We start from the raw sequence: 25,399 nt of genomic DNA on the forward strand, positions 1-25,399 counted from the left end.
CCTAACCCTAACCCTAACCCTAACCCTAACCCTAACCCTAACCCTAACCCTAACCCTAACCCTAACCCTAACCCTAACCCTAACCCTAACCCTAACCCTAGGTCACTATTGATCTGTAAGAGTAATAAAGGGTGGGGTATTAGGCTTAATAGGGCTAGTGTTAAGGATACTCTTTATATGCTACTAGGAGTTAATTATCTTAACTATTAGGAAGTATACTTGCTTATTAATAGTAACTTTAGTGTCTCTAACTAAGCTATAGCTAAGACTCTATAGGTTATAGTGCTTATAGAGAATCTTCTTGTTATTGTTAGATATAAACCCTCTGTACTAAAGGGTTTTAGTACTCTTGAAGTTAAGGTAGGTAGCTATACTCGCTATATTACTAAGGGTAGACACCTTAAAGGATATAAGATATATGCTATGCTTCTTAGTCTAGGCTACTATATTAATATACTTAGTCTTATCTTTAAGCTTAGGGCCTAACTTCTTCTTGTCCTTGGTGTTATTATTAGAGGCGGGCTTAGAGTTATTCCCACTACTTACTCTGATATTAGATAGAGTAATATAAGCTTTGCGCTTAACTTTGCGCTTCTTTATAGGCTTCTTCTTGGCCTTAGGAGTCTTAATAAAGCGCTCTGTCTGCTCAGGATTAGAGTTAGACTGACTCTCTTGGTTACTATTCTTATCCTTATCCTTAAGGAGGGTGTGTGACTCCTTTATCTTAGTAGTCTTAGTTCGCTTAGTTAAAGGCCGGATATCCTTATCTTTAGAGACTAGCTTAATAGGTTGCTTATCGCTGGTAGACTTAGCTATAATATAAAGTATTAGTGATTAATATTAGAAGATAAAGGTAATAGAGGTTATAGATAAGAGCCAAATTCAAGTTAGACTAGTGGGAGGTAGGAGGTAAGATAGGTGTTATAGTTACACCCCCTTTTAAGTGTCTAAGTTAGATAAAGGAAGGAGGATAAAGATCTACTTTAAGTTAGACAAATTGAGAAGCTCCTGTGAAAGGAGGTATAAGGGTAATAGTTGCAATAGAGTGGGGGGGTAGAGAGGGAGGGGAGAGGGGTAGAGGGGGTACATCTGCAATAGACGTTATAATTGCCGAATCAGTACGGCCTTACTAGAAGAGCAGGTTAAAACTTGTTAGGTAATGAGGTGACCTGTAGTAATAAGCGAGGTGTTGCGCGAGTATAGAATTGGTATTAACTATAATTATACTTGTGATTTACCGCCTCTTTATAATAAAAGAAGTAGTAGAAAATAAATGTGTAAAAGATACAATTATAGAGGTTAATAAGTTAGTAGAAGTTTGGTGTTAACTGTTAGTAACCAATAGGTCTTGGCACCTACAAGGTAGTGAGGCTAGTATAGATAACATTCACAAGGTAATAAGGCTGGCTAAGGCTATAAAGTGACAGGTATTATAGATAGGCCCCCTTCCCGCCTACTATATATTACCCACTATTATCTGCTTTATAGGTAATATATAGGGCTGTGTGCCTTTATAGCAAGGCTTCAATACAATATTTAAAAAGGCCTCTTAAGTTGTCTACCTAATAGATAGTAACACTATAAACCTCTCTACTATTCTATATTAATAGTATACCCACCTTCCCTAGGGTGATCTAAGAATATCTAGTGTTAGAGTGTAATATAGAGGCTAGTATAGCTAGTATAAGGAAAAGATAGGTATAATTATATTAATAGTATTAGTATAGTAGAACAAGTATTTGATAGGTGTAAGGATAGATATGTATAAGGGAATTGCCCTCCTTTAATCCCTAACTTGAGTATGTAGGGGTGATTAACAATACCTTAGTGTTAGGCAAATGCCAAGACATGATTGCCTTAATACTGAATGAAGTAATAGTGACATAACCCTACCTTCACCCCTGTTATAGAGAGGCAGGTAGGGGCGAGTAGAGGCGGGTAAGGGTAAGTCTATAATATCTATCTTAAACAGGCCCCCCTCCTCTCTGCCTGCCCTCTAGCCTTAAGCTATTAATTATTATAATTAGTGCTATACTATATATAGCTCTATTTATAAAAGATACTCTACACTATCTGTTCTTTAAACTATGCCTCCTAGGCATCTCACTCCTACACTATAAAGTCTAGTAAAGGTACTAGATAGCCTAGCTACCAGTTCTTCTACACCCACTCTTAGCTATCTAGTGGCAGCTGAATAAGATTAGTAGTGATAGTAGTGTGAATAGAAAACTATACACACTTACTATTAGTCTTCTAGAGTATAGTCCTCTAGTTCAGGTGTGGGAGGATCTAATAGTAGCTAAATAGACACCACTAGAAGTGCTGTTTAAATTGTACTGTGACTAGAGACTTATACCTAAACTAGACCTGTAATATGGTATAGGCCTACTGATATATCTTCTAGAATACTTTATACTCCTAGAACTGCTAGCTCTATATATTACTGGTACTATAGCTAAATAAGAACTCACTGAGATAGAGCACTATCTTAAAGTTAGAGTAGTTACTAGAGGACAAATATACACTGTTAGTCATGATCTTATTAAAGTACTTATAGTAAAAGGGCTCTTTTCCTTCTAGGGCCTTATAGCACATATCTTTGTTGATCTTAGTGAAGATAGCTGTAAGTATATCTACCTAGAACTGCTACAGGTAAATATATATAATCTAGAAGATCAGCTAGTTACAGATAATATAGTGTGCCTAATATTAAGCTAGCTACTATAGCGCTAGGTCTAGGTATTATATTAATTAGAAGAAGTCCTGCACTTAGCCACTGTAGCGGAGGTACTAGCCTTTAAGTATGTTATTACTAAAGAGTACCCAGTCTATAATAGTAGGCTTAAAGACTAGGTAGACCTAGTTAATATAGGGCTTAAGCCAGTAGTACCTATAGCGTATAAGAGTGTTACTAAAGCTAAGGCTATACTAGATATATATGTCCTCCCTGACTATACAATCACACTGGCTCTACTAGAGCGCAGACTTACGCTCTAGTCTGTAACCACCTAGGACAAACTGCAAGCACTAAAGAAACATAGCTATTATCTTAGTCTGTTCCTATATAACAAGATTCTGCTGCGTATAGGTACATACCACTTTAAAGCTGGTTATAAACTTATTAATACTACACTAGAGAAAGTTAAGGAACACCTCAGTCTTAACAGCCTAGGTATATAGGGGATAGTTATCTAGTGTAGGGGCTAAGTTAGCCCTGGCTAGCGCAGTAAGCTATGCCTGTAGCTGATAGAAGAGCTGCCACAAGATACAGTACTCCTCCTAGATCCTAAATAACTTCTACGCTGAATTATAGAGAGCTTAGTAGGCGCGATATTTACTGGTGAGATACACCTGCTTTATAATCTATAAGTTACAGGACTGGCTGCCAAGCGTATATTAGGCTCCTTAGTGAATCTAGGGATTAAGCGCGATCTCCTCAAGTCTGTTGTTATTAAATAGTATAGTCTTGACTGTATCCTACACCTCCTTAATAGATATATATAGTTGAAAGTACTGTACCCTACTGTGGAAGAGAAGCGAGTGTTTAGGAGGGATACTGGTTAGGGTACTAGCCTCCCCTAGTATATTCTAGGTGTAGTAGCGCTAGCCCTAGCTACCCTTCTTTAGTAGCTACTAGTTGTAGATATACTATGTGTGTGTCTCTTAATAGTAGCGCCACTATAGATAGGTCTAGGGCTGTTTATTAAACCTAAGTGTCTTAGCCTAGAGGACACTCACACTAGGGCATATCTCCTTCACTAGGTCTATAAAGAAGCAATCCTTATTAACATACTCTATATTTACTATATTAGCAAGATAGATCTGAAACTGCTCTATTATATCTAGAAGGTTAGGTTAGTAAGGTATAGACTTAAAGTGTAGCTTAGTACCCTTAGTACTAAAGAACAGCTATAGTTTATAAAAGTCTCTAAGGCTGATAGTATAAGTACTGGTGCTTACTATATTATCCTAGATAGGTTCAAGATAATGTGGCTAGAGATAGTAGCTAAGAGACTGTTACGCCTAGTAACTAGTTATCTTAATTAGTTAACCTTTCACTTGCCTTGCCTTAGAGTTAGCTATTATAACCTAGAAGCTTAGAGGAAGATACTAGTTATAGTAGGCTATATAGTGTTAGTACACAGCTAGATAGAATACCTGGTTAAACCACTGTGTGAACTAGTTAGTAATAAGCGCTTGAAACTTCTTACCTTGGGCTACAAGGTATAGGAACAATATATATACTATAATATTATAGGTACTCTTTAACCGCCTAAGAAGGAAGTGTAGAATATTATAAAGCATAGTAGCTGTGGCTTGGGGTATAGTACTACTGTTATTATCTGGATTAGCACCCTCCTGGAATCTAGTGGTATTAATATATATATCTAAACTTATATTCTGCTACAACTAGGGAGCTAGTTAATACTAGAGTCCTTTACACACAAATACTAAGGAATTAGCAAAGCCTAGGAAGCTGTCTATATTAAACACTACTTAAGGAGTGAGCGCCTAGGTCTCCTTCTAATAGAGACATACCTAGAGTGGTTAACCGCTATATAACTCTAGTTTAACTCTGTAGTATATAGTGTACTACTGAACTGGCGCCAGGAGAGGAAGTTATCCTAGGCCCTCTAGGCTTAGAAATAATAGCCGCGCTAAGATAGAGGGAAACTAGCGGTTGTTAAATACCTTACTAAGCCTATAATAATTGTTTCTATAGGTGTCTATATAAGTCTGCAGCTATGTCTAGTACTTATTATTAGTACAGCCTTAGACACTAAAAAGAAAGAGGTTAAGTAGTTTATCTACTACCTGGAAGATAGGGTCCTCCTCTTTATTACTCTGATTAAACCCTACTGAGTGTTTAGACATAGGGTAGAAGTTAGACTTATTATCTTCTTTAGCTTCTTTAAGGTTCTAGGGTAGTAGGTCTAGAGAGTGACTCTCTACCCTAGCTATATAGCTATCTTCTACAGGATCTAAGTTATCTGATAATAACTGGTCTGAGTTGTCTCTATATATAGTATCCTTAGAGCCCTGGGCCTAAGGAGGAAATACTACTGGTAGTCAGGGTACTAAAGAAGGTATTAGCTAATACTAGAAGAAATATTCAATATTAGTAATAGGAGCTACTAGAGACTAGGTAGCTAGTAGCTAGTAGAATAGACTAGGTATAAGATCTTATAGTTTATAGAGAGCCCTATACTCTTGTATCACAACTGCTTCTTGTTGGCTTTAAATATAAGTACTATCCTAGGGAAGTGTAAGGCCTTATATATATAGGCCTAGTTGTAGTAGTGTTTAGGGAGGGTTAGGTAACCCCCCTGTGTGTATAACTCTCTTATCCTGTTGTAGTTACTCAAGTATAGTGTAACAGTATTATTTATAGTAGTGGTGTAAGTGAGTAGTAGCTAGCTTATAGTAGTGTGTTATAGTAGCCTTCTTTACTGTAGAAAATTTAGTCTGAGTATACTTAGACACTATTAGAGGATAGCTACAGTAGTCTAATAAGGGGTCCTAGAAGTTTTTGAAATCCTCTCAAGTCAAATTAGAAAAGATAGAAAGGCCTTGATCTATAGATTAGGCGAAAGTAGAGCCCAATAATTCCCTGCTATAGTGGCCTAAAGTATAATAGTTAACCTAGTCTATGGTGGTGTAAGAAGGATTTTAGGGGTGGACCTAGGTACTGTCACGCTCTAGGCACACTAACCCCAGTACTGTCACACTCTGGGCACACTAACCTCAGTACTGTCACACTCTTGGTAGAATCCTTATTGTCGCCTAAAATTGGCCAACTTTGATGCTGCCTCTAGCGACGACTACATTAGCTAGACCTTCAAAAAGGGTGTTGTTAGAAAGCCCGAGTCGGGCTCCACCCTTTCAGGCTGGTCTTGCGTCGCTAACACACCGTTTAACCTCTAACATTAACCTTAAGAATGTCTATTGATGAGCGACAGCAGTCAGATCAAACTAATCGAGCCGCGTGTTCAGAAAGTCCCAATCCAGTATACTGGTGATCTGTTACTGACCCCGAACGGAATAGAGAAATTTCTTGCTTACCCCAGGTTTTGCATTACCTGTGTGACGCTTTCCCAGTTCCCAGTGTCTTGGCCACGGGAATCAACCCACACGGCTCCGACCAGAGCAGTCAGGGCGATTTTCATCGTGTTGGGGGGTGCAGCCATGTTCTCCTGACGTTGCGACATTGACAAGCACCTCTGGAGCCCCCTTTGCTGAGCCACATCACAGAGGTACTCTCGGGAAGCTATGGTTTTCTGGACCATGTCGAGATGTCCTACAACAACCGCGCAATCAATCTCTGTCTTTTCTGGCTGCGAAGTTACAAACCGTGGTCGAGCTCTCGAAGGAACCATTCCTTCGCCAATGCAAACTCTATGGCTTTGTGGCCAATCTTCGACAGACGCCGGTTTCCGTCGGAGTGGACAACTTGCCCAGTGTCTTTATCGTAGTCTCTAGTTGCGCTGCTTAGTGCCTGCGCTAAAAGATTCTTGTCTTTGAAGCGATAGCCACTGATCTCTTCACCTCGTTGAATGTCCCAGTCCAGTGTCGGCATCACGAGTGCTAGGGTTGTGCTTTGACAACTATAAATCTGGACACACAGGAGACGATGTCTCAGAGTCTTTTTGCGCAGACTGTGTCTACGCATTCCATCACAAAGTTTCATTCGACAGAGCCGAAGCCGCGAAATGCCGTAAGCCTCAAGGAGCCCTTGTTGGATGAACTGCCAAGACGGCGGCTGGTCCGATGTCTTGTTCCATCGTAGCGAAGTCCGAAAAGGCAGCTGCGACTAGTCACGACCAATGGGACAGCACCTGTTACTTGGCATGACCTCCGAAAGGATGCAAAGCACTCTCCGTGAGGATCGATGTGTCTTACTGCTCGGGTATGAAGGCCACATGAAGGATATGCTGGATTCCTCCAACCCGGGACTTGCCTGTCGATTCCCCACAGGTGATGCATTCTACTTCGAAGACTTCGCTGACGATGAGCTCCGGAGCCTTCTCGACTACAAGCTCAACAAACAAGGCTTGGGAGCAACTGAAAAGGCCAAGGATGTCGCGATCGGCGTTTTGTGTAGAGACCGACCGAATTGTGGCAACGCTGGCGAAGTCGAAAACGTGGTCTCGAGGGCAAAAGCTGCTTACAAATCGCGTACAATGGAAAACACTGTAAGTATGGAAGTCGGCAATGCCGACGTTGTCTTTCTGCCGCATGACTTCGACCCTGATTTCGATCGCACCGATCTCTTGAGTAGCGTGTGTACAAGGCTGTCGCGGACATTATCGGTGGGCAGGAATAGATCAAAACTCTTTTAAAATACCAGTTGACTTTGAACCTGAGAGCTCGGAAGCAAAATCCAAGAGATCATGTTCCCTTCAACTACGTTTTCAAGCGACCTCCAGGTAAGAACTGCTTCGTCTAATCTCCACTAAATAAATGACTAATGGGATGCACAGGAACTGGCAAAACAACCGTTGCAGAGCTTTACTATGAGCTCGGCATCCTGTCAACGAAAGAGTCCGTCGAATGTTCTACATCAGATCTCACGGGTCAGTATGTGGTCCAAACTCTGCTCAACTACCGGCTGCTGAAAGCAAACGAGCTTTGCCTCCTCCACGAGCTACTAGCTCCATCACCAGAGCAACAACAGGCCCTGGGCCCGAGCCTGACTTGAAGGGCGGGCAAGATGCCGAGCCCGCGAAGTCAATGAATCAGTTGGCCTCCACAAATAAGCACCGTGACGCGGGTATATCGGATGAAATCGGGGAACAACTCCAAGCCGACAAAGGAGCTCTCGATGCCCAACCCGGCTCTTCGACAAGACACTGCAGGACGTCACAAAGGCACTCACAGACCTCAGCACCGCTTCTCAGGGAGCAGCCACCGAGCTCAGAAAAGCTGGAGGAGCCACCCAAGCAAGATCCACTAGACGAGGAGGAGGAGGCAGCTGACGACCCGAAACGGAGGCGAGAGCAAGAACGAATCCGGCTGCTCAACATCAGCCGGAAGAAAGAGGAGTTAAACTCAGAGTTGAAGCGCATGAGAGAGGAAGAGGAAACGAGGCGCAAGAAAGAAGCCCACGTCCAGGCGAAGCTTAGATACATGGGAGTGTGTCCTGTGGGTATCGATGTGCGGGAGGCTCACATTCTGTCACGCATGCTGTGTTGCGCTTGTAGGTACCAACGTTTTGAGGCCTTGAAGATTTTGGGATGTGTCTCCTTTTTGTTGAGGTGTTGAGTGCAGAAGACAAGTACTATCATTGCTTATAGCCCGTGCACGAGCCCGTCCGCCATGCCTGTTTATCCATGCCACCACCATTGCCACTACACATAAAACATGGAGTCCCTCACGTTTGCGTGAATTCGTATCGCGTTGCCCATATCGGTGGCTGGCGTGGACTGAGAGATAGTTGACCCAGTTTCCGCCGCCTCTGGATCGAACACGCGGCTCAGGTAGCACCGTGCGCGCTCACAGAGCAGGTCCGCGTAGTACGCCGGTGGACAGATGCTGACGGCCTTCGTGGCCCTCCCGAACAAGTAACACAAGTTGTGGGTGAGGTCTTCCAGGGCGTCGCCGCTGTGGGCATAGGGCGCCTGTACAGGGTGCGCGCGAAAGATCTCGTCCAGGATGACGAAATAGTGGGCCGGGCGGGCGGTGCCTTGGATCGCAGTGTGGGCTTGCAAGAAGAAGTCCCAGTTGCGAGCCTCGGTAATGCCCCGGTCGACGACGGTGCCGTTGGGTGGGTTGGAGGAGCGGTCAGCGTCTTTGGCCTCGGTAGGATAGAAGCGGGTGCTGTGGCGTTTTCCCACGATAACAATGGTGATGCGAGGGATGCCCTTGTTGGTTTGTTGGGCTGTGTAAAGCTCCTTGCACGCCGCTCTGAACGACGGGAGCTCGTTGTCGAGCACCGCTTGGTACTGGCCTTCGGAGACACCGTCGCGGTAGACAAGGATGTTGTCGGGAAGTACTTTGTGTTTGAGCTGCCAATACTTTAGTCTCGCTTTGACCATGTCTTTCAGCCCGCTGACCATCTCCTGGCGTGCAGGTAATATGTGCAGTTCACCAGGCCACTGACCGAGCCGTTTATCCACCGAAGCCACGATGCCCGCCACACTGGGAGCAGACTTGGTCGAACCAGGTGACGGATGCGTGACATCTAGGCCAACGACCATAGTCTTTCCCTTGGCGACGATGCCAAGCTTGGAGCTGTCGAGAGTATGGTTGGTGCCACCCAGTTTGAGGTTAGCCTTCAATGAGACGTTGGCAAAATACTGATCGTTGTTCGGTTTCATGAACTTCGAAGCGACGACGCAGATATTGAGGAGCCCCTCCTTGACATCGCAAGCGTACTTCACTCGATTGTAGATCATTGCGTCTCTTGCAGGCATTATGGCCAGCAGGAAGTTGGGCGGCGGTCTATTCGGGCTGTTCATGAATCGATGGATGGCGGCATCAATCTGCGACTCAGCATTCGCTGCATTAACCGACAAGGTCATTCCCTGAATGCATCGAGCTGCAGTGATGCCCACCTCGTTCAATTTCTTGGTCAACTCGCTGATTTGGTTCTGGAGATTGGACTCCGTACCCCATGGCAAATCTCGTCCAGCGAAAGAGATTGCGAGGTATGTCCAGTAGGGCAGGGCTTTAGCAGTCGCAAAACGCGCCTTCTGTAGATTCCAGCTACCAAATTGAGTCCCCGCCTCTCTCAGACCATGATACAAGACGCTGGGGCTGTCTAGAACACGTCCTGCAACTGACAAGAGCTTGTGATCAACTCTGAGCCCAAGGGTACTCTATACACGTCAGTATCTGCATATGAGAACACTAGCTGAGGCTCTCTTACGAGTGTGCTGCTTGTAGAATCAAATCCTAGGAATTGCCTGCCAGTGACAGTGACTGAAGTCGCGTTGCGTTCCGGCGATCGCACGGCAAATCTTATCATGTTCTGGGTTTGTGAAGGACTGAGCTGTTGCACGGTGTGCTGGCCGCCACGTACTACACACACTTGAGCAGGAAGATAGACCGGATTGTCCGAAGTACCGACGTTAAGCACTGGAAGACTGGTATCTCGAATTGTAATGTTGTAGGCTGAAAGTCAAAACTTAGCTTTCTCACGAGGCAAAGAGAAGGGGATGGGGCTTACTTTGCTGGAAGAAGTCAAAGACACTGATATACCGCCCTGGTCCCAATGCAGCACCACCTCTGACAGCGCCTTTACTTGTGCCACCTTTTGGCTTAGGAGGCTGTTTCTGGCCTCCAGCAAGGAAGAATTGCACATTCTTTGGGCCTGCACCGAATTCGGGGACGACGGGTGGCTTGTGCTGCTGTGCTCCATCAGCTGGCTTCGCAAGACCCGCGATAACCTTGATACGGGGAATGGCTCGGCCGCTGCTACTTCTCCGAACAATGTGAGTGACATTTACCAAGAGTCGTGTGACAAACTTGAGCAATTTGACCTTGTTCTGTCCGTTTTCGCGAATGAAACTCTGCATCAAGCCGTCCAACGGACCCGCAGTGTAAAAGGCTGCGTGCTTCACTTGAGCGTTGACGAGTACACGAGCAGTAGCTAGTCGGACGCTCGTAAAAAAGCCGCGGATAGCGCGTAGGCCCGCTCCCAGATCAAATCTATCACTTGGAGGTAACATGCCGTAATGTTTGTTGGCCCCGATGTTGACTATGGAGGGCTCCTCCTTGGGACAGTGTCCGATGACGATGTTCAGAGCTTGGATCAACTCTTCCTTTGATCCAACCAGCCGTGTAGAGTCCGTGGAGTTTACGTAGTCGAGAAGTTCAGAAATCGACAGCACGGCGTTTTGGTGAAGTGTGACCTGATAGATAATTTGGTTTGGGGATGGATCTTCTTCCTCCTCGCCCCGGTAGCTCACGTCGTACGACCCAGTAACTTCCAAAGCGTCCTTGCTAAGAATAGTAGACTTATAATCGGTGACAATTCCCGGCCGGTATTGGCCGAGATGCTCTTCGAGAAGGATCTTGATGATCCTTTTCAACTTCCTGCCAGCAGGTGTTTTGCCGTTTCGGTCGGGGAGTATAGCGATTGCGTATCGGTGGAGAACAAGATCACCGTGATGTATCAGCTCGAAGTAATTGGTCCAGAGTTGTATCTGTTTGCCTCGAGTTCCGAAACCTGGTCGGTACGGGAACTGTGCCTCCGTCGGCTGGAGACCTTTCAGGCCGCTGGCGATTGCATCTTCCTTTTGCTCCACGACTGGATCGATAAGAGCTGGGTATGATGGTTGTGGCCTTGGTACTGTCAGTATATTGACCATGTCCGGGATACAGGGCACCGATACTGAAATACTGCCACCTGAGGAGCACCACGACCTCGACCTTTCCCGCGGCCACGGAAAGCGTCGCCTTGCCGGCCACCTCGTGAATAGCCCCTGCTAGCCATAGGGATGCAGAGATAGCATGAAATAGATTGCTTAGAGGGCGAGAGACGAGAAAATCAGATGCCAAAACCGATGCAAAGGCGTGGATGCTTCACTCTTGCATTAATAGCACACGTGAATCAATGAGTAAAGCCTCTCCCTTCAGCAGTGGAACGACTTGTGCTTCTCATTGGGTTGGATAGTCCAAGCCCCGCAAAGTTGCTGCCTGACCTAAAGGCTCTGGCGTGTGCTTGTGAGGAGGCATGAAGGCTTGGCGGCGTGTGTTGTACAACCTCATCACTCTGGATCGAGCTGCCGGACAATACTAACATCTCAACACAATATCCAATACTTGCAACGGAGGGTCCAAGCGTGCGCACCAGAAGCTACCAACTTGAAATGTTCGAGCGGAGTATGCTAGAGAACATAATTGTGGCAGTAGGTGACCATCAACATGCCTGGCCAAAGCTCATCAATTATATCAGATGGACACAGGCAGTGGCAAGACACATGTGTAAGTTGACTCGAAGATGCTTGATGATGATTGATGCGGTCTATAGTGCTCTACTTCGCATTCGAGCAGAGCTGGAGCGATCTCCGTGTACCAAGGTGTGATAGATGCCCTTTCCAGACCATGAAAGATCAGCTAACAGTCCCTGATTGTTTGGTTTCTTGCGCCTCATGTGGAACTGTGTAATCAGCAATACAGAGAGCTCTGCAAAGGACTTCCTGCAACTAAAATCAAGCTGCTTGTAGGCTCCGACAACGTTCATCGTTGGAGCGAGCAAAGCATATGGGACGCAGCACTGGATCATGTCCGTCTCGTGATCTCAACGCACAAAATTCTGGAGGACGCTTTGGCCCACAATTTTGTGAAGCTCGAGACCCTAAGTCTTCTGGTATTTGACGAAGGTCAGTCCAGCTCCGTCGTGGAAGACTCCCACTAGCTATAGGACGTGACTGAAGCGAGAAGCGCACCACTGTGTTCGCAAGCATCCAGCCAACGCGATCATGCAAAGGTTCTACCATCCCCGTAGGATGAAGCTCGGATTCGATTCAGTCCCTCATATCTTGGGTTTGACGGCCAGCCCCATCCAATCGAAGCTCAAGCAACTGAAATAAGTTCTGGAATGGCAAACACCCGAGAACTCAACTGATCTTGCCGCAGAATCATCGAGTCAAATCTGCACGCTACAGCAGTTACCCCTCAAAAGTACCGCGACGAGCTGACGTTGTACGTCCACCCTCCAGATGTTGTTCCCGTGGTCTACAACATCGACATATCGCCAAAGTACGGTCCTGCGTTGCAGAGACTTTGCAGGATCTGTTTGGACTCGATGGGTTCTTCGCAATACCAGGACTCTGCTCCTCAGTCTTTGCTACCAAAGCCAGGCTCGCGTACGATGTCATTTGGTAGCCCGTGGCAAGCTCAGCTGATCCAATTCCGGAAGAAATCAGAGTATATCTGCCATATCCTTGGATCTTGGGGTGCGGAGTATTTTGTCTTGGAAACCATCAAGACTCTGAAAAGGCTCTCGGATGAGAAACATGAGCTTTTCCTTCTCTGGACTCATGACGAGAAGGATCGCCTTGTGACTCTGCTAGGGAAGGATGCGGAGCTCAATCGGCTGGAGCAGGAGCGCTTCCAGCTCAAACTCTTGATATCTGACAAAGTCGCAGCTCTTCTAGCGTTCCTTGATACCAGGGATCCCAACAAAAGCAAAACGCTCATTTTCGTGGAGCAACGTGTTGCAGCAAGCATCCTGAGCACGATTCTCAGCAATCATCCATCTACAAGCGCACACTTCCAGAGCGCACCATTTGTTGGTATGTCTAATGCTAGCAGTCGCAAGTACCGATTACCCGAGCTTCTCGACCTAAAAGTCCAGTCTCAAGCCCTGGAGGGTTTTCGATCCAGTGGATATAACATTATTGTTGCAACCAATGCGCTTGAAGAAGGCATAGACGTGCAAGCCTGCAACGTTGTCGTCTGCTTCGATCTCCCTCAGAGTGTGAGGTCCTTCATCCAACGCCGAGGGCGGGCGCGCGCTGGAAAATCAGGATTTGCACTTTTCTTTGAGAAAGGGGACTCCCATGCAAGACTGGAGGAGTGGCGAGAGCTGGAGCGACAGCTAAAGTCGGCTTATCAGGACCCTGCGCGCGAGAAAGGTAACGATACTGCGCAGATTCCAGATCAAGAATTCGTAGGTTTTGTGCTCAGAGCCTCGTCCACTGGGTCCGTTAATTCCCTCCTTTTAGTCCGGATCTAACGTTCAAGTCCAGAGCGAGTCTTACAGCAAGCGAGACTATGTCACACCTTCACCACTTCTGTCAGTGCCTACCTCGGCAGCCTGGTACAGATCTGCGGCCAGCCTTTTCATTTGTGCGAGTCGGCAAACATGACGAGTTGGTCAGAGGAACAGTCACCCTACCAAATGGAATCGACGCGAGTATTCGTGTCACCCACGGTGAAAGAGATTGGGAAACGGAACGGGCAGCAGCAATTGATGCCGCGTTTCAATGCTACAAGGCCTTGTATGAAGCACGCCTTATCAACGAAAACCTCCTCCCCGTTACCCATGACATCGACCTTGAGTTACCTCAGTTCGAACGGCTTGGTGCCGAGGTTGAAGTTGACCCAGAGTTCGATCCCTGGATCGGTGTTCGTGAAAGCTGGTCAACCACCTCTATGCACTATGTTGTTACCACGTTCCGATTCTGCAGTGCTTCCGACGAGCAGCAAATATCCATGGCTGTGGCCTTGCCGTGTCAGCCTCCTCCTCTACGCAACATGCGTGCGTTTTGGGATCCAGATACTACTGTCGACATCTCCTTTCGCGACAAGTGCAAGAGAGATATGAAAGTCAGCTCTGAGCTCGATCTCATGAGGCGGATAACATATCTCATCAGCCGCTCTACGCACTCCGACTTTTCCACTGAGGAGCGACTCGACTTTCTTGTACTTTTCTTACCACATCTGGACCCATCAGCTCTACCTACATGGCTGAAGGACAATAGTGGGAGGATTTCTCTCCTAGACAGTCCGATAGGGGCTCTTCACAGTCTGCGATCCGGCTTCTTGAGGAGCTCTCAGCACGGTGGCCAGCCCGCGCTCTTCGTGGGCTGGAGTGCAGCACAGGCCGACGATGGTGATGCAGGAACAAAAGTTGAAGCCATCCCACTTCTAAAACGGCGGAATTTTGCTCACCCAATCACTCTGAAGGCACATTCTTCCAACGAAAGTAGTGCGACAGACGCCAAGTATCGTCACACCACTCTATATGCTGCAGTCGAGTGCATGATCGACCGCCTTCCAGCTGAAATTGCGCGGCTCAACCTACTCCTTCCATTGATCCTTCAGCAGCTTCAAGACAGCTGGACGGTCCGACTTCTACTGGATACAGTCCTAGAAGGGATCCCTTGCAAGAATACTGAACTCTACCTCGCAGCTCTTACACCACCCTCGCTCCAAATGAGATGTAACTACGACGCCCTGGAGTTCCTCGGCGACTCTATCTTCAAGCTCCTTATCTCAGTCAAGCTATACGAACAGCATCAGAACTGGCCAGAGGGCTTCCTCACGCGGAAAAGGGCGTTGTTGGTCTCGAACGAATATCTAGCCTCGGCAGCAAAGGCTGTGGGCTTACCGCGTTTCATACGTACACGCCAAAACTCTTGGAAGAAATGGTGGCCAATCTACATGTCCGATCTGGATAGGGAGCCCAAATCAACAAGGAGGGTCCGAACCAAGCTTCTCGCCGATGTTGTAGAGGCTCTTGTCGGTGCCGCCTTTCTCGACGGAAGATTCGAGCTCTCACGGCTGTGCATTTCAAAGCTTGTCCCAATGATTGACTTGCCGTCGCCTGAGTTTGAGATTCGACCACCTGACAACTGGCAGGAACCAGCTGTAGGAGAGGTTGAGGAGGTTGTGGGCTACAAGTTTCGCCACCCGTTGTTGTTGATAGAAGCTCTAACTCACCCATCTTTCGAGGGCGACCATCTCGTGCAGTCTTATCAACGGCTGGAGTTCCTCGGAGACGCCGTTCTAGATGCGATCATGGCTTGTCATCTGATGCAAGGCAACCGCAAATGGTCATCTGGAGATATGACTCGCATCAAAGCCGCGATGGCAAATGGGAACCTTCTGGGGTTCTTTTGCCTCAACTTTGCGCACTCGAGCCAATCAAAGAGTGTGCAACAGAATTCGCTGAACAAGTTCCAAGTGATCGAAGAAGTACGGTTGCTACATCTGTGGCAGTTGATGCGGTGTCATCCCCTTGTCATGCACGAGCGCTGTGACAAGGCCAGCGAGCGACTGAGCAAGTATGGGGATACCATTCGCCACGAAATACAATCGAGTCTCGTGTACCCGTGGACACATCTGGCGTCTCTACGACCAGATAAGTTCTTCTCTGACATCATTGAGAGCCTCATTAGGGCCATCTATGTCGACTCTAAGGGGTCATTAGATGAGTGCATCAGCTTTCTTGAGAGAATTGGCATCATGGCGTACTTGAGACGACTAACGGACGAAGATGTGGACGTTGTGCATCCGCGCACTAGGTTGGACTGGAAAACGGGCTCAAGCACTCTTGACTACGAAATGAAGAAGTCCCGGAAGGATGGGAAGTTCTCGTGTTCCATCAAGCTCGATGACACAGTATTTGTCCAGGTCGATGGGTATGAGTCTTCTGATGAAGCAATCGTCTTCGCCGCAAAGACGGCATTGCTAAAGCTCCAGAACACCGAACTGCGATAGGATATTACTCGCCTGAATTGATCTTGACCACTGATGTCTCTGGCGGTTCAGAGTACTTCGCGAAACAAGTATCTGAAAAACCCACCCGCATATGCATCCTGCTTAGGGAAGAGCTTTCCGGTGTCGATAGTGTAGTCTTATAGCTGCTTCAAGCTGTGTATGGTCCTCACAGGCCAACCAGTTCGAGGCGTGTCCACAAAGATCCCCCAGATTGACGTGTGTCTTGCCTACAAGCTGGATGGCTGTTAGTCTCAATCATGGCAGTTCTGACCGACCTCATCAACCTGCAGGAGTTGATGAAACAGTAGTACAGCCCCCAGGCTCACCCCCCGGCATGCCTCGACCTCCTCTGGCACGTCCCGAATGTTCAGGATCTGGCAGAGCTTCTGTCACGACTCGAGGTCGTTCTCGTTGCTGCCGTGCCTCGCAAAAGCTCCTATGACATCTCACGAAAGTTTGGTTGACAGAATACATAACAAGACGTCAGCAGGAACAGTAGCTAAGTATTAGAATATGGGATATGATTTATTCAGCGTTATAGTAGATTCAGAAGGTGGTCATGTGGAAGCACGGTTGGTTCCTTCGTGTCAAATCCGGCCCCGGAGCTTGTGAGCACCAGGCGTACAGCTGGATTACGACGCATCCATCATGTCCGTTTTCTCTCTTTCCGTGCAGCGAATCTCAGCGAATGGTTAGACTGTCCACCTCGGCCACTAGACCACCCACCTGTCTGTCTTCCAGGGAGTGCCTACTGGACGGCATAAATGGAACAATACCTTCACTAATACTCGAAGATCTTGATGATGTCTCTGGCTGCTGTGACACAGCGCGAGACCTGCTTATATCAGCAGATGGATGCCTCTTCAAGTGTTGAGAAAGAGTCGACGAGTCCACTCGCGGCAGGCTTCCAATGATCTGTACCCACTGTTGGGTCAAAGTTCGGTCTTCCATGTAGAGTGGGGAGGCGGCCACTGTACTCCAGTCCCTTGCTATTCGCTGTGCTTTTTCAATGGTGACTGCAAACCATTCTGTGTGCTTCTCTTTACATCGTGAGCAAATGTCACGGAGGCGATGTCTCTGATCTGCTAGCTCAGCATGGATAAGTTTTTCCATTCTTTCTGGGAAAGCAAGTTCCACATGGTATAGCAGAGTCGACTCTGGATGGCAAAGCCCCCACTTATCTGTTCGCTTCTCAGCTGAAGCTTTTGCATATCCTATTTTCAAGAATCCTGGTGCCCTGGGCCAGTCAAAGATGTAAATCCAGCCCCACTTGTACTGCTCTTGATTGATCTTTAGTGGCAGAAGATGTTGCACCGAATTTGTGCGACTCCTAGTACGATAAGGCTCAAAAAGCTCTTCCTCCAACCGCGGCATCGTTTGGTACGGCGATAAATCCGGGCAAGACTCCTTGTATGCTTGTACTAGACTCTTGAGAGTCGCTGATTGGTCAGCAACCTTGAGAATCTGCCGATGTGTGTTTCTGCACACACGTAGAAGGATAATGCGTTCGATAGTAGTCGGCTTCTCTTCCGCCGTCTGACGCATAAGTTCCGAGGTCAACCACCCTGCTTGCTTCAGGTCTTCTTGACTAGTTCTGCACCCGCATCGCCGGGGATGGCGATTCTTCTGTGGAGATGTAGTAAGAACCTTGATGCATTGCGGAGTTTCCATTGGCGGAGGGATGATATAGCCATTCACCTCCATGCTGCATCTAGTGTTCATGATCCTCCCACACAGTATCAAGAGATGATAATAGTGTGCACGGAATGGGGGCAAGGATGTCGCAATCTTTGTGAGCAGGCGCTCCGTTATGTCCGTATTCGTCCTTCTGACAGGATGAGGTTTCAAGGCTACCACGAACAAGTGCTGTCTGCCAAGGAACGTTATGTGGTATCACCATGTTGCCCGCCAGATGAAGTTGTGGCTGTGAGACACGTTAATAAAGCGAAGCTGCAATAATCTGCTAAAGTCGCCTGAACCTCCAAAATGCACCAAGGACGTGGCACCCTTCCATTGGTTGTACTTGCATATCTGTATTCACGAATGAGAACTCAGCTTACCCTGTTTCACCGGCGGCACTCTGCAGGAACCTCTGCGGCACTTCAACAGGACGCCGATCTCCTACATCATCATGCTGTCCGAAGAGGCAGATCGTTCCCGTGGACGTAAAGTCTTACGCTAGGACTACTTGCATCAATGCAGTATCACTAGGTTAGTTTGATCCTGCCCAACATCTGCCTTACGCTTTGCAGGCGCTCCGCAGAGCAGCGATTGGCCACGACTTTGATTTTGGCCAGTACCGCTGACCTGGCCACCTGACTTGTGATTCTAAGCGAGGTGTGGACATCATCCTCATGATCCCATAGGATCTGCTTAATGAGAGGCCGGTCGATCACATGCTCCTGAAGCCACCGCTCGAATAAGCGCAGTATGGGAGCACGACTGCACTCACCCAGCTTCTGGTCTCTGGACATCTCTGCTTCCGCTCCCTGGTGATCCTCCTGTAGCCGCTTCTACCTCCCCTCCCCAGATATGCCCGGAGCTGCGTAAAGGGTATGCTATCAGAGTGATTGAAAACCCACGATAGCAAGATGTGCAGCCACATGCTCCCCGAGCATCTTACTAGGCGAGACAGCTCCATGGGATGCTTGCCTGGTATCCGCTCCTCCTCTGCTTCCAGCACGGTCTTAAACATATCCAACTATCGAAGGTACGTCTCTAGTACCCTACGGCGGCCTCTACAACTACCTCTCCTGTGACTTAGACAACGGCTCCTCCAGCAGATTGTGTGACGCGTCGAGTGCCTTCTGTTCTTCTTGTAGTTGCCCCAGCGCGTCCGCCTTGCCTCCAGCTCCAAGGTCTCTTCTTGATCACTGTCTTTGATGTCCAGCTCCTCCGTTTTGCTCTCCAACACAGTCAGCCATGTATCCGCTTGTGTGATGGCATTCGTAATTGTGACCGCTGCCCCAGCTCCAGTGATACTGGTGCTGTTCTGCTACATCAGCCTTCCACGATGCGCACTGTCGGGGGGTGGCACCCACACCAGGTGTACTCGTCTGTCAGCCTTTGATATTGATCGATGCTCCGTGAACGAGCTACCGACAGCCAACACCAAATGGTGAAGCTGGAGACACTCAGCTCAATAACCCAAAGAAGGGCACGAAACATCCAATATCAACCCCTCAGACGAAGCTTGGCGTCAACACCGTTGACCATCGCTGTGCAATACCTGTATCCGAATATGTCGGCGTCGACCATATACTTCCGCAGTTCATCTCACCGTGAACGATGGCTCTTAAGCAATGGCACACAGAATGAAACCACATCTTGTTCAATTATCAGTGATCACGGCTACCAGGCACGCGAATCTGGTTGAACACGTAGGTGCTGAAGACAAGATGAGCAGATACGGAGACGCCATTCTGGTCAGACAAGACGAAAGAAGCCTACTGACGGATTGTGCATGGGAATAGGAGAGCTTCTCTTTGCCACCTGCAGCGCAATTACGCCGAACGGAACGCGTGTGGCACTTCGCGTCACGTACACGAGTACATGAACAACTCTTGTGGCTTTCTTTTCCCGATGGCGCCGGTCCCGTCGTACACAAGAATTTGATACACTGCAGCCAGTGCAATAGCTCGGTCCTGGTCATGGCACAATCGGTACCGCTACATCGTTCTATTCCCCCAATCTCCCCTCCCGAGCAAGAGACTTGTTTTTTATTGAGAGCCCCCATGCAACATCAACTGCATAGTGCATCCACGACTACGAAGCGCCGAGGCCATACATCTCCACAGTAGACTGGCTATGCTTCTGAGAGACCGTCTGTGATACGGGATGTCGAAAAAGGTCTCAGTGCCCACTCAATCACTGTTACATCGCCTTCTTCGTGGTTTATCCGACCGGATACTGCTATTACATAGATTACTCCTCTTTCTGGCATGTTCCGTGCCCACTTTCAACTCGCACAACGTCCTAGTCAACTTGAAAGGGCAACGGCGAACGTCAAAGGCGGCAGCCAAAGCAAATGTTTTGGCAGCTCATCTACAGTCGATGGGCTCTTTCATACCAGTGCGTAGGCAAGTGGAGCACAGCCCTCGTCATACCCGACTCATAGATGAGACGCACTCGTCCATCCCTGGCTGTGTAAGAGCACCGCGTATCGACCTTGCTGCTTGACAGGAGGCTGAGTAGGGACAAAAGTCGGCGGCAGGTGTTCGGAAAAGCCGGCCCACGGCGACTCGAGCATGTCCAAGTACATTTCAGGTGAGGAAGGGGGTTTAGTGCGGCTGGCGGTGTCGGGACTTGCGATATTCCTGTATTGGTGATCATGCGTCGAAGCCACTATCGGGGATAGCGAAAGGAGGGAGGTTGTCGAGGTCGGACTGGTCTACAGTAGCCCAGGCTTCTTTAATGGTGTCTGATCAGTCACGCTCCCAGCAAGCTCTCGTCACAGATCGTGTCCAGGCATTCCACACGACGCTCCTCCTTCATTTGTTCGAGTCGAAGCCGCAACGTAAGGTGATGTTCTATATTTCTGCCGCCGGGCTAGCTGTTGGAGCCGCGCGACTTTCGCTGGAGTTAACCACCATCTGCTATCTTCCCTGACACACCAATGCTACTACCATCTAACATAGTGTCCTCTGTTGAATATCTGGAGTTACTCGCCAGGGTTGACATTAGTGCGCTTCACGTCGACATCCCCGGTGATGGCGCGCCAGTGATCGCTCTCATGTGGTCGTGAAGACATCGACACGCTGATCGAGGCCAGTTACGGGAAGCTCGATACCTAGTCAGTAGAAAGAGACCTCCACATCTGGTGATCCATGGACTGATCTCGTGTCTGATTCAGCACCTCCAAACCCACTCAGGATCTGGGTCGAACCCCGTGTTTTTGGGAGTGTTCTAGAACTGAGAAACGCCGATACGTCCTCGAATCCTTCGGTAGGGAGAAGATTCACTGCGAGATGGCAACTTTTCAGACTGGGTCGGCTCAGGCTCAGTCGCGGAGCACGCACGACATGTCGAACCTCGAGGCGTCCCTCGACAATAGTACCCGAGCCCCCGATCCTAGAAGGCGCTCAAAATCTAGTGTGGCGTCGTCCTTGTTTGGCGTGATAGTGGCTTCGTTGTTGTGAGCGACGGTACTGTTCCTCTAGTGCCAGTGCTGGAATCTTGTGTCCTCTATATAAACATCCTATGGTAGCTACAAGCTCGTGATCTCCACCGACCTTGGTGGATTCGTTTCTAGCTCGCGAGCCGTGCTCATTGTCTCGCCCGCAGAGAGCCCCGCAAGGATCGCTATCCGGCTCAAGCAGGTCGAGTTCACTGACCATCTCAAGATCAATGCAAAGAGGACTGCGGACGGTAGGTAGCGGGGGTTTCAGGCTATATCACATTGGTAGAGCCTAGCGCCGAGTTGGATGATGCCTGTATCAATATCATTCGCAGGACGTCGGTGATTACATGCAAATCATTAGATCCCGAGGCTTAAAACTAAGACTGAGGGCAGTAGGGTAGGCACAAGTGTCGACCTCGTCGGCGAGAAGACCAAGACTGTCGCAGACTCGCCGACATGACCTACCGAGCGCCAAGCGCGTATTGCCTGACAGGACTCCATGTCTTCCACTGGCTTCTTTGCCTTGTATGACTTTGGACCCAGGAGCTCGCCCTTCACTATATCAACTGCACCAAATGTGGAACCAACTGCGGGCGTCGCACCTGCGTGCTCTATCATCTTGCTAGACACAATTGCGACTATATCAGTAAAAACATTGACCTGCGTCTCATAGAGGGGGCGGTCAAACCGTTGACCGGAGTGGGAGCGTTGCGGGGATTGGGAGCCAAAGTATAGATGCCAGATAGTGTGGGTGAACGGCCTATTACTCTCGAGAGTCCTGAATTCAAAGGAGGCTACAGCTTACAATTCAAGAATGGATGGTCGTAGTCCACCTCTGAGTGCCCCCGAATGCGCTGCAGCTCATGCATGCAATGACTGGCCGCTGGCAGCGAGGACGGTGAGGCCCGTGAGGAGAATAAGGAGGAAGAGGTAGATAAGAAGGATGAGGATGGCGAGGTGGGTGAGGAGGGCGAGGTGGGCGAGGTCGGCGAGGAGGGTGAGGTGGGTGAGGAGGACGAGGTCGGCGAGGTCGATGAGAAGTAGACTGCCCTCGCCGAAGCTTCTTAATTGTAGACTGATTAATAGTCTCAGCCGTGTGACGATGGCTCAATGATGGTCTTGTGGCGGTGCTGGTCTGGAGTTGAATCAAGACAGGGTTGGGTCATGGTCCCTTTTCATCAAGAATTATAACCCTTCAAGGCACCATGCTAAGCGGGGACACTTCCGCGCGGCTATATCAGCCATGATGGACGCAGACCAGATATATGTGACGCTTTGAGCTTGATGTAGATTGAGGTGCTGGTGAATTCGGCTTAGAAGCTAGCGGAGGCCTCCACTCGCTATTTTCACGTCTAAGAATGGCTTCACACTAGCCTGAGCATACTATAGCACTCAGGTCGTGACATGTGTCCAGTAAGAGTCCATGCTGGCAGGCAGAATACTTCGGGAAGAATCGTAGGGGGGTTACAGTTCGCAATCAACCGAGTCTGGGATGCAGCTGAACGGAATGTCCTTGCCCGCTCTGAGTCCTCCTAAGGAGTAGGTAGATCCGCTGGCTCCTTGTTATTCATCTTTGTTGATATTGCTACTGGATGTGTTTGCTGAAGCATCTACCATAAAGCGAACCTTGCCAAGGGACAGTAACGCATGACGTCAAAGGTCTCCTCGAATGACGTCTGGATGCATATATCCACGGTTTTCCGCCTTTCCGCTTCAACCACAGCTGTAGTGTTCCCAGTACTTTGCATTGCCAGTCCCAAAGTAATAGCTCACCTCCACCCTCACACCTGTTCTTAGCAAGATTACAATGTTCAGAGTCAGCCCGCACGTCTTGGCTAGCTGGCGGCCAGCTGGACCGATCCGAGGAACGTTAAGGACTGCTCAGCTTTATTCGACGGATGCCTCTAACACTAAACACCAGAACGAGGCCACCCAATCCGAGTCTCGGCAAGAAGAGAACGCTCAGTCAAAAGTTGACAGCGTCAAACGAGCCCAGGGCCACACCACTAATATCGACACGCAATCCACGGAGTACTCTAAGTCTGGTAGCGATGATGCTGTAGCGGCATTACAGAATGTCTCATTTAGTACCTCTGGCCAGGCTGGCCGAGAAAAAAATCGAGCAGGTCGCATGTCAAATGACCCTTTGGAAGTTAGCCCTGCAAACAGGAGTGTCAGTGAGACTACTTCGGAGGTCGATGGACAGGCTGAACCTTCTGGCCGAAAGTCGCCCACCCAGGCTGAGCCTTCATTCTATTCAGAGTCACTGGGAAAGACCAAGTCCAGCAACCAGAAGAAAGAATTCAAGGGATTTGATAGACGGAAGAAGGAAGAGAAAGAAAGGGTGCATGTATTTGGACCGGGTTCGAGATGAATGAAAGCTTGTCGTTCATGATCAAGGATTAAAGCAAGGAAAAGTTCTCTGGTGCACCTCGAGGGAAGAGTAGAGACGAACTAGTCGAGGCTGGCACTCTTGATTACTGGGGCCGTTCCTGCTCATGGTTCACTGTTATCACAAAATACTACTATCTCCCCGTGTGAACGGAATCTATCATGCCAATTCCCACCGCTCAAGGATGCTCATTACTTTACTATCACTAGGTGATAAAGTCGCTCCACGCACAGCAGCTCTCCGTCTTCTGGGAAGCTCCACCAGCGCTCTATATCTCTCTCTCACAAATGTCGCCTGAGCCGGGCGGAAGGCTATCGTGGCCGATCACGTGTTAGCTGAGGTAGACAGCCGTGAACTACTGGCAAATACAAGCCGCTCCGACCTCGCAGTCCATTAGGCTCTCCGGACTCCTGAGTGATCACACTATTACACCCGTACCATCAACATACTTCTAAGAAGCTCCAACGTGTTTCTCCGTCACGAACAACCTATGAAGGTGCTACCGCTGCTGTCCAAGATCCTCGGTCAGGACTAATGGTATTAACACCAGGAGTGATTAAACAGCTTTACTTGGACAAAATCACGGCCCGTGACCGGATCGGTTTGGAGATGGGGCAGTCAATAAGAGCTATTCGCAGCGTCGATCCGCCAAGCTGGGCCATCGAACCCTTTATCAACTCACGGTCCGTTGCGCTTTCATGGGTGTCACAGCGCCGTGGGCTCTAGCGGGTGGACTAGAGTATCCTAGTGCGGGTCGCTGCTGTAAGTGAGGAGCATAGCTGCACACCTGGCGGGCGTTGAGATCATATTTCTTGTTACACTCGCTGGCGAAGTCCGCTACGTTACTATGCGTCCGCAACAGGTCCGTAGAGTTGATTCGGATCCTAGGGGCGTGTCCATGTCGTAAATGGAGCGCTTGAAAACATCGCTGCTATCCATGTCCTGACGACTAGAATCCTGCTCCCACACCCTTTCTTGCAGCCTGCGAGTCAGACTATGTCAACGCTGGATCGGCAGAAGACATACAAGGCTCTGGGTGAGCTCACACCATCTTCGGAGTGTTCGGTACTGTTGCACGTTTCCCCCGGTGCTCGGGACCTGAGCTAGTCACACGTCCGTACCTGGTTCCCGCAAAGAGTGATAGGCTAGCCCAACTCCGCTAGCCTCCCGCGGACAGTATAGATGTGGTTGGAGCATTCGAAGATCAAGAGCTAGTTCTTTTCGCCGGTTTGGAGCTCCGCATGACGGAGAGACATGAGTTGTCCATATACGGCCCGCCATGTCACAGACTAGCTTTATCGTACTCCACATGGATATCTCGAGCGACCTGTGAGCTAACCGTAGAGAGCGAAGGTTTGGTTGGCGTTGTAATGGCAACGGCCTGGAGGCGGTGAGTTATGAAGCCTATATATAAATGTACGGGTCTTCGCCTCTCCATCCAGTCACACAGTAGCTTCCGCAATATAGGTGGAGCTCAGTTGAGCCCTCCTGCTGGGCCCAACGCTTTACGTCGATAAGCCCGGAAGTGCGAAAGATCTTGGCGACGATGCTAACCCTAAAAGCATGTAGGGGCGCTGATGGAACTCCGTTTCTTCCCATACTCATGCAACAGACACCGCATCATATGCGGAGCCTGACCGAAAACACCCGGTCCGTGGAACGTTCGGTCTCATCGAGCGTGCGTGTGTAAAATTTCTCAGAGGTGACGATGTTTG

The 25,399-nt window shown here is 48.6% G+C and overlaps 7 protein-coding genes across 7 annotated transcripts; 4 read left to right on the forward strand and 3 right to left on the reverse strand.

The window, feature by feature from the left end:
• Nucleotides 1–6,343: 6,343 nt before the first annotated feature.
• On the reverse strand, nt 6,344–6,577 carry HMPREF1541_04250 (uncharacterized protein; the record flags this gene model as incomplete). Its single annotated transcript, XM_008718596.1, has 1 exon — nt 6,344–6,577. One exon carries the CDS (start codon nt 6,575–6,577, stop codon nt 6,344–6,346), a length of 234 nt encoding a protein of 77 aa, XP_008716818.1.
• A 286-nt stretch (nt 6,578–6,863) lies between these two features.
• On the forward strand, nt 6,864–7,699 carry HMPREF1541_04251 (uncharacterized protein; the record flags this gene model as incomplete). Its single annotated transcript, XM_008718597.1, has 3 exons — nt 6,864–7,280; nt 7,349–7,427; nt 7,482–7,699. The coding sequence occupies 3 exons, from the start codon at nt 6,864–6,866 to the stop codon at nt 7,697–7,699; spliced, it is 714 nt and encodes a 237-aa protein (XP_008716819.1).
• A 649-nt stretch (nt 7,700–8,348) lies between these two features.
• HMPREF1541_04252 (uncharacterized protein) lies at nt 8,349–11,312 on the reverse strand (the record flags this gene model as incomplete). Its single annotated transcript, XM_008718598.1, has 3 exons — nt 8,349–9,818; nt 9,869–10,113; nt 10,169–11,312. The coding sequence occupies 3 exons, from the start codon at nt 11,310–11,312 to the stop codon at nt 8,349–8,351; spliced, it is 2,859 nt and encodes a 952-aa protein (XP_008716820.1).
• A 501-nt stretch (nt 11,313–11,813) lies between these two features.
• Nucleotides 11,814–12,536, forward strand: HMPREF1541_04253 (uncharacterized protein; the record flags this gene model as incomplete). The annotated part of the gene is made up of 5 exons (XM_008718599.1): nt 11,814–11,852; nt 11,900–11,928; nt 11,975–12,023; nt 12,068–12,326; nt 12,385–12,536. The coding sequence occupies 5 exons, from the start codon at nt 11,814–11,816 to the stop codon at nt 12,534–12,536; spliced, it is 528 nt and encodes a 175-aa protein (XP_008716821.1).
• A 281-nt stretch (nt 12,537–12,817) lies between these two features.
• HMPREF1541_04254 (uncharacterized protein) lies at nt 12,818–16,173 on the forward strand (the record flags this gene model as incomplete). Its single annotated transcript, XM_008718600.1, has 2 exons — nt 12,818–13,618; nt 13,750–16,173. The coding sequence occupies 2 exons, from the start codon at nt 12,818–12,820 to the stop codon at nt 16,171–16,173; spliced, it is 3,225 nt and encodes a 1,074-aa protein (XP_008716822.1).
• A 781-nt stretch (nt 16,174–16,954) lies between these two features.
• Nucleotides 16,955–17,877, reverse strand: HMPREF1541_04255 (uncharacterized protein; the record flags this gene model as incomplete). The annotated part of the gene is made up of 2 exons (XM_008718601.1): nt 16,955–17,008; nt 17,095–17,877. The coding sequence occupies 2 exons, from the start codon at nt 17,875–17,877 to the stop codon at nt 16,955–16,957; spliced, it is 837 nt and encodes a 278-aa protein (XP_008716823.1).
• A 5,546-nt stretch (nt 17,878–23,423) lies between these two features.
• On the forward strand, nt 23,424–23,666 carry HMPREF1541_04256 (uncharacterized protein; the record flags this gene model as incomplete). The annotated part of the gene is made up of 1 exon (XM_008718602.1): nt 23,424–23,666. The coding sequence occupies one exon, from the start codon at nt 23,424–23,426 to the stop codon at nt 23,664–23,666; it is 243 nt and encodes an 80-aa protein (XP_008716824.1).
• Between the last annotated feature and the right edge of the window lie 1,733 nt (nt 23,667–25,399).

The sequence above is a fragment of the Cyphellophora europaea genome, assembly GCF_000365145.1.
Source record: "Cyphellophora europaea CBS 101466 unplaced genomic scaffold supercont1.4, whole genome shotgun sequence".
Classification (NCBI taxonomy): Eukaryota; Fungi; Ascomycota; class Eurotiomycetes; order Chaetothyriales; family Cyphellophoraceae; genus Cyphellophora; species Cyphellophora europaea.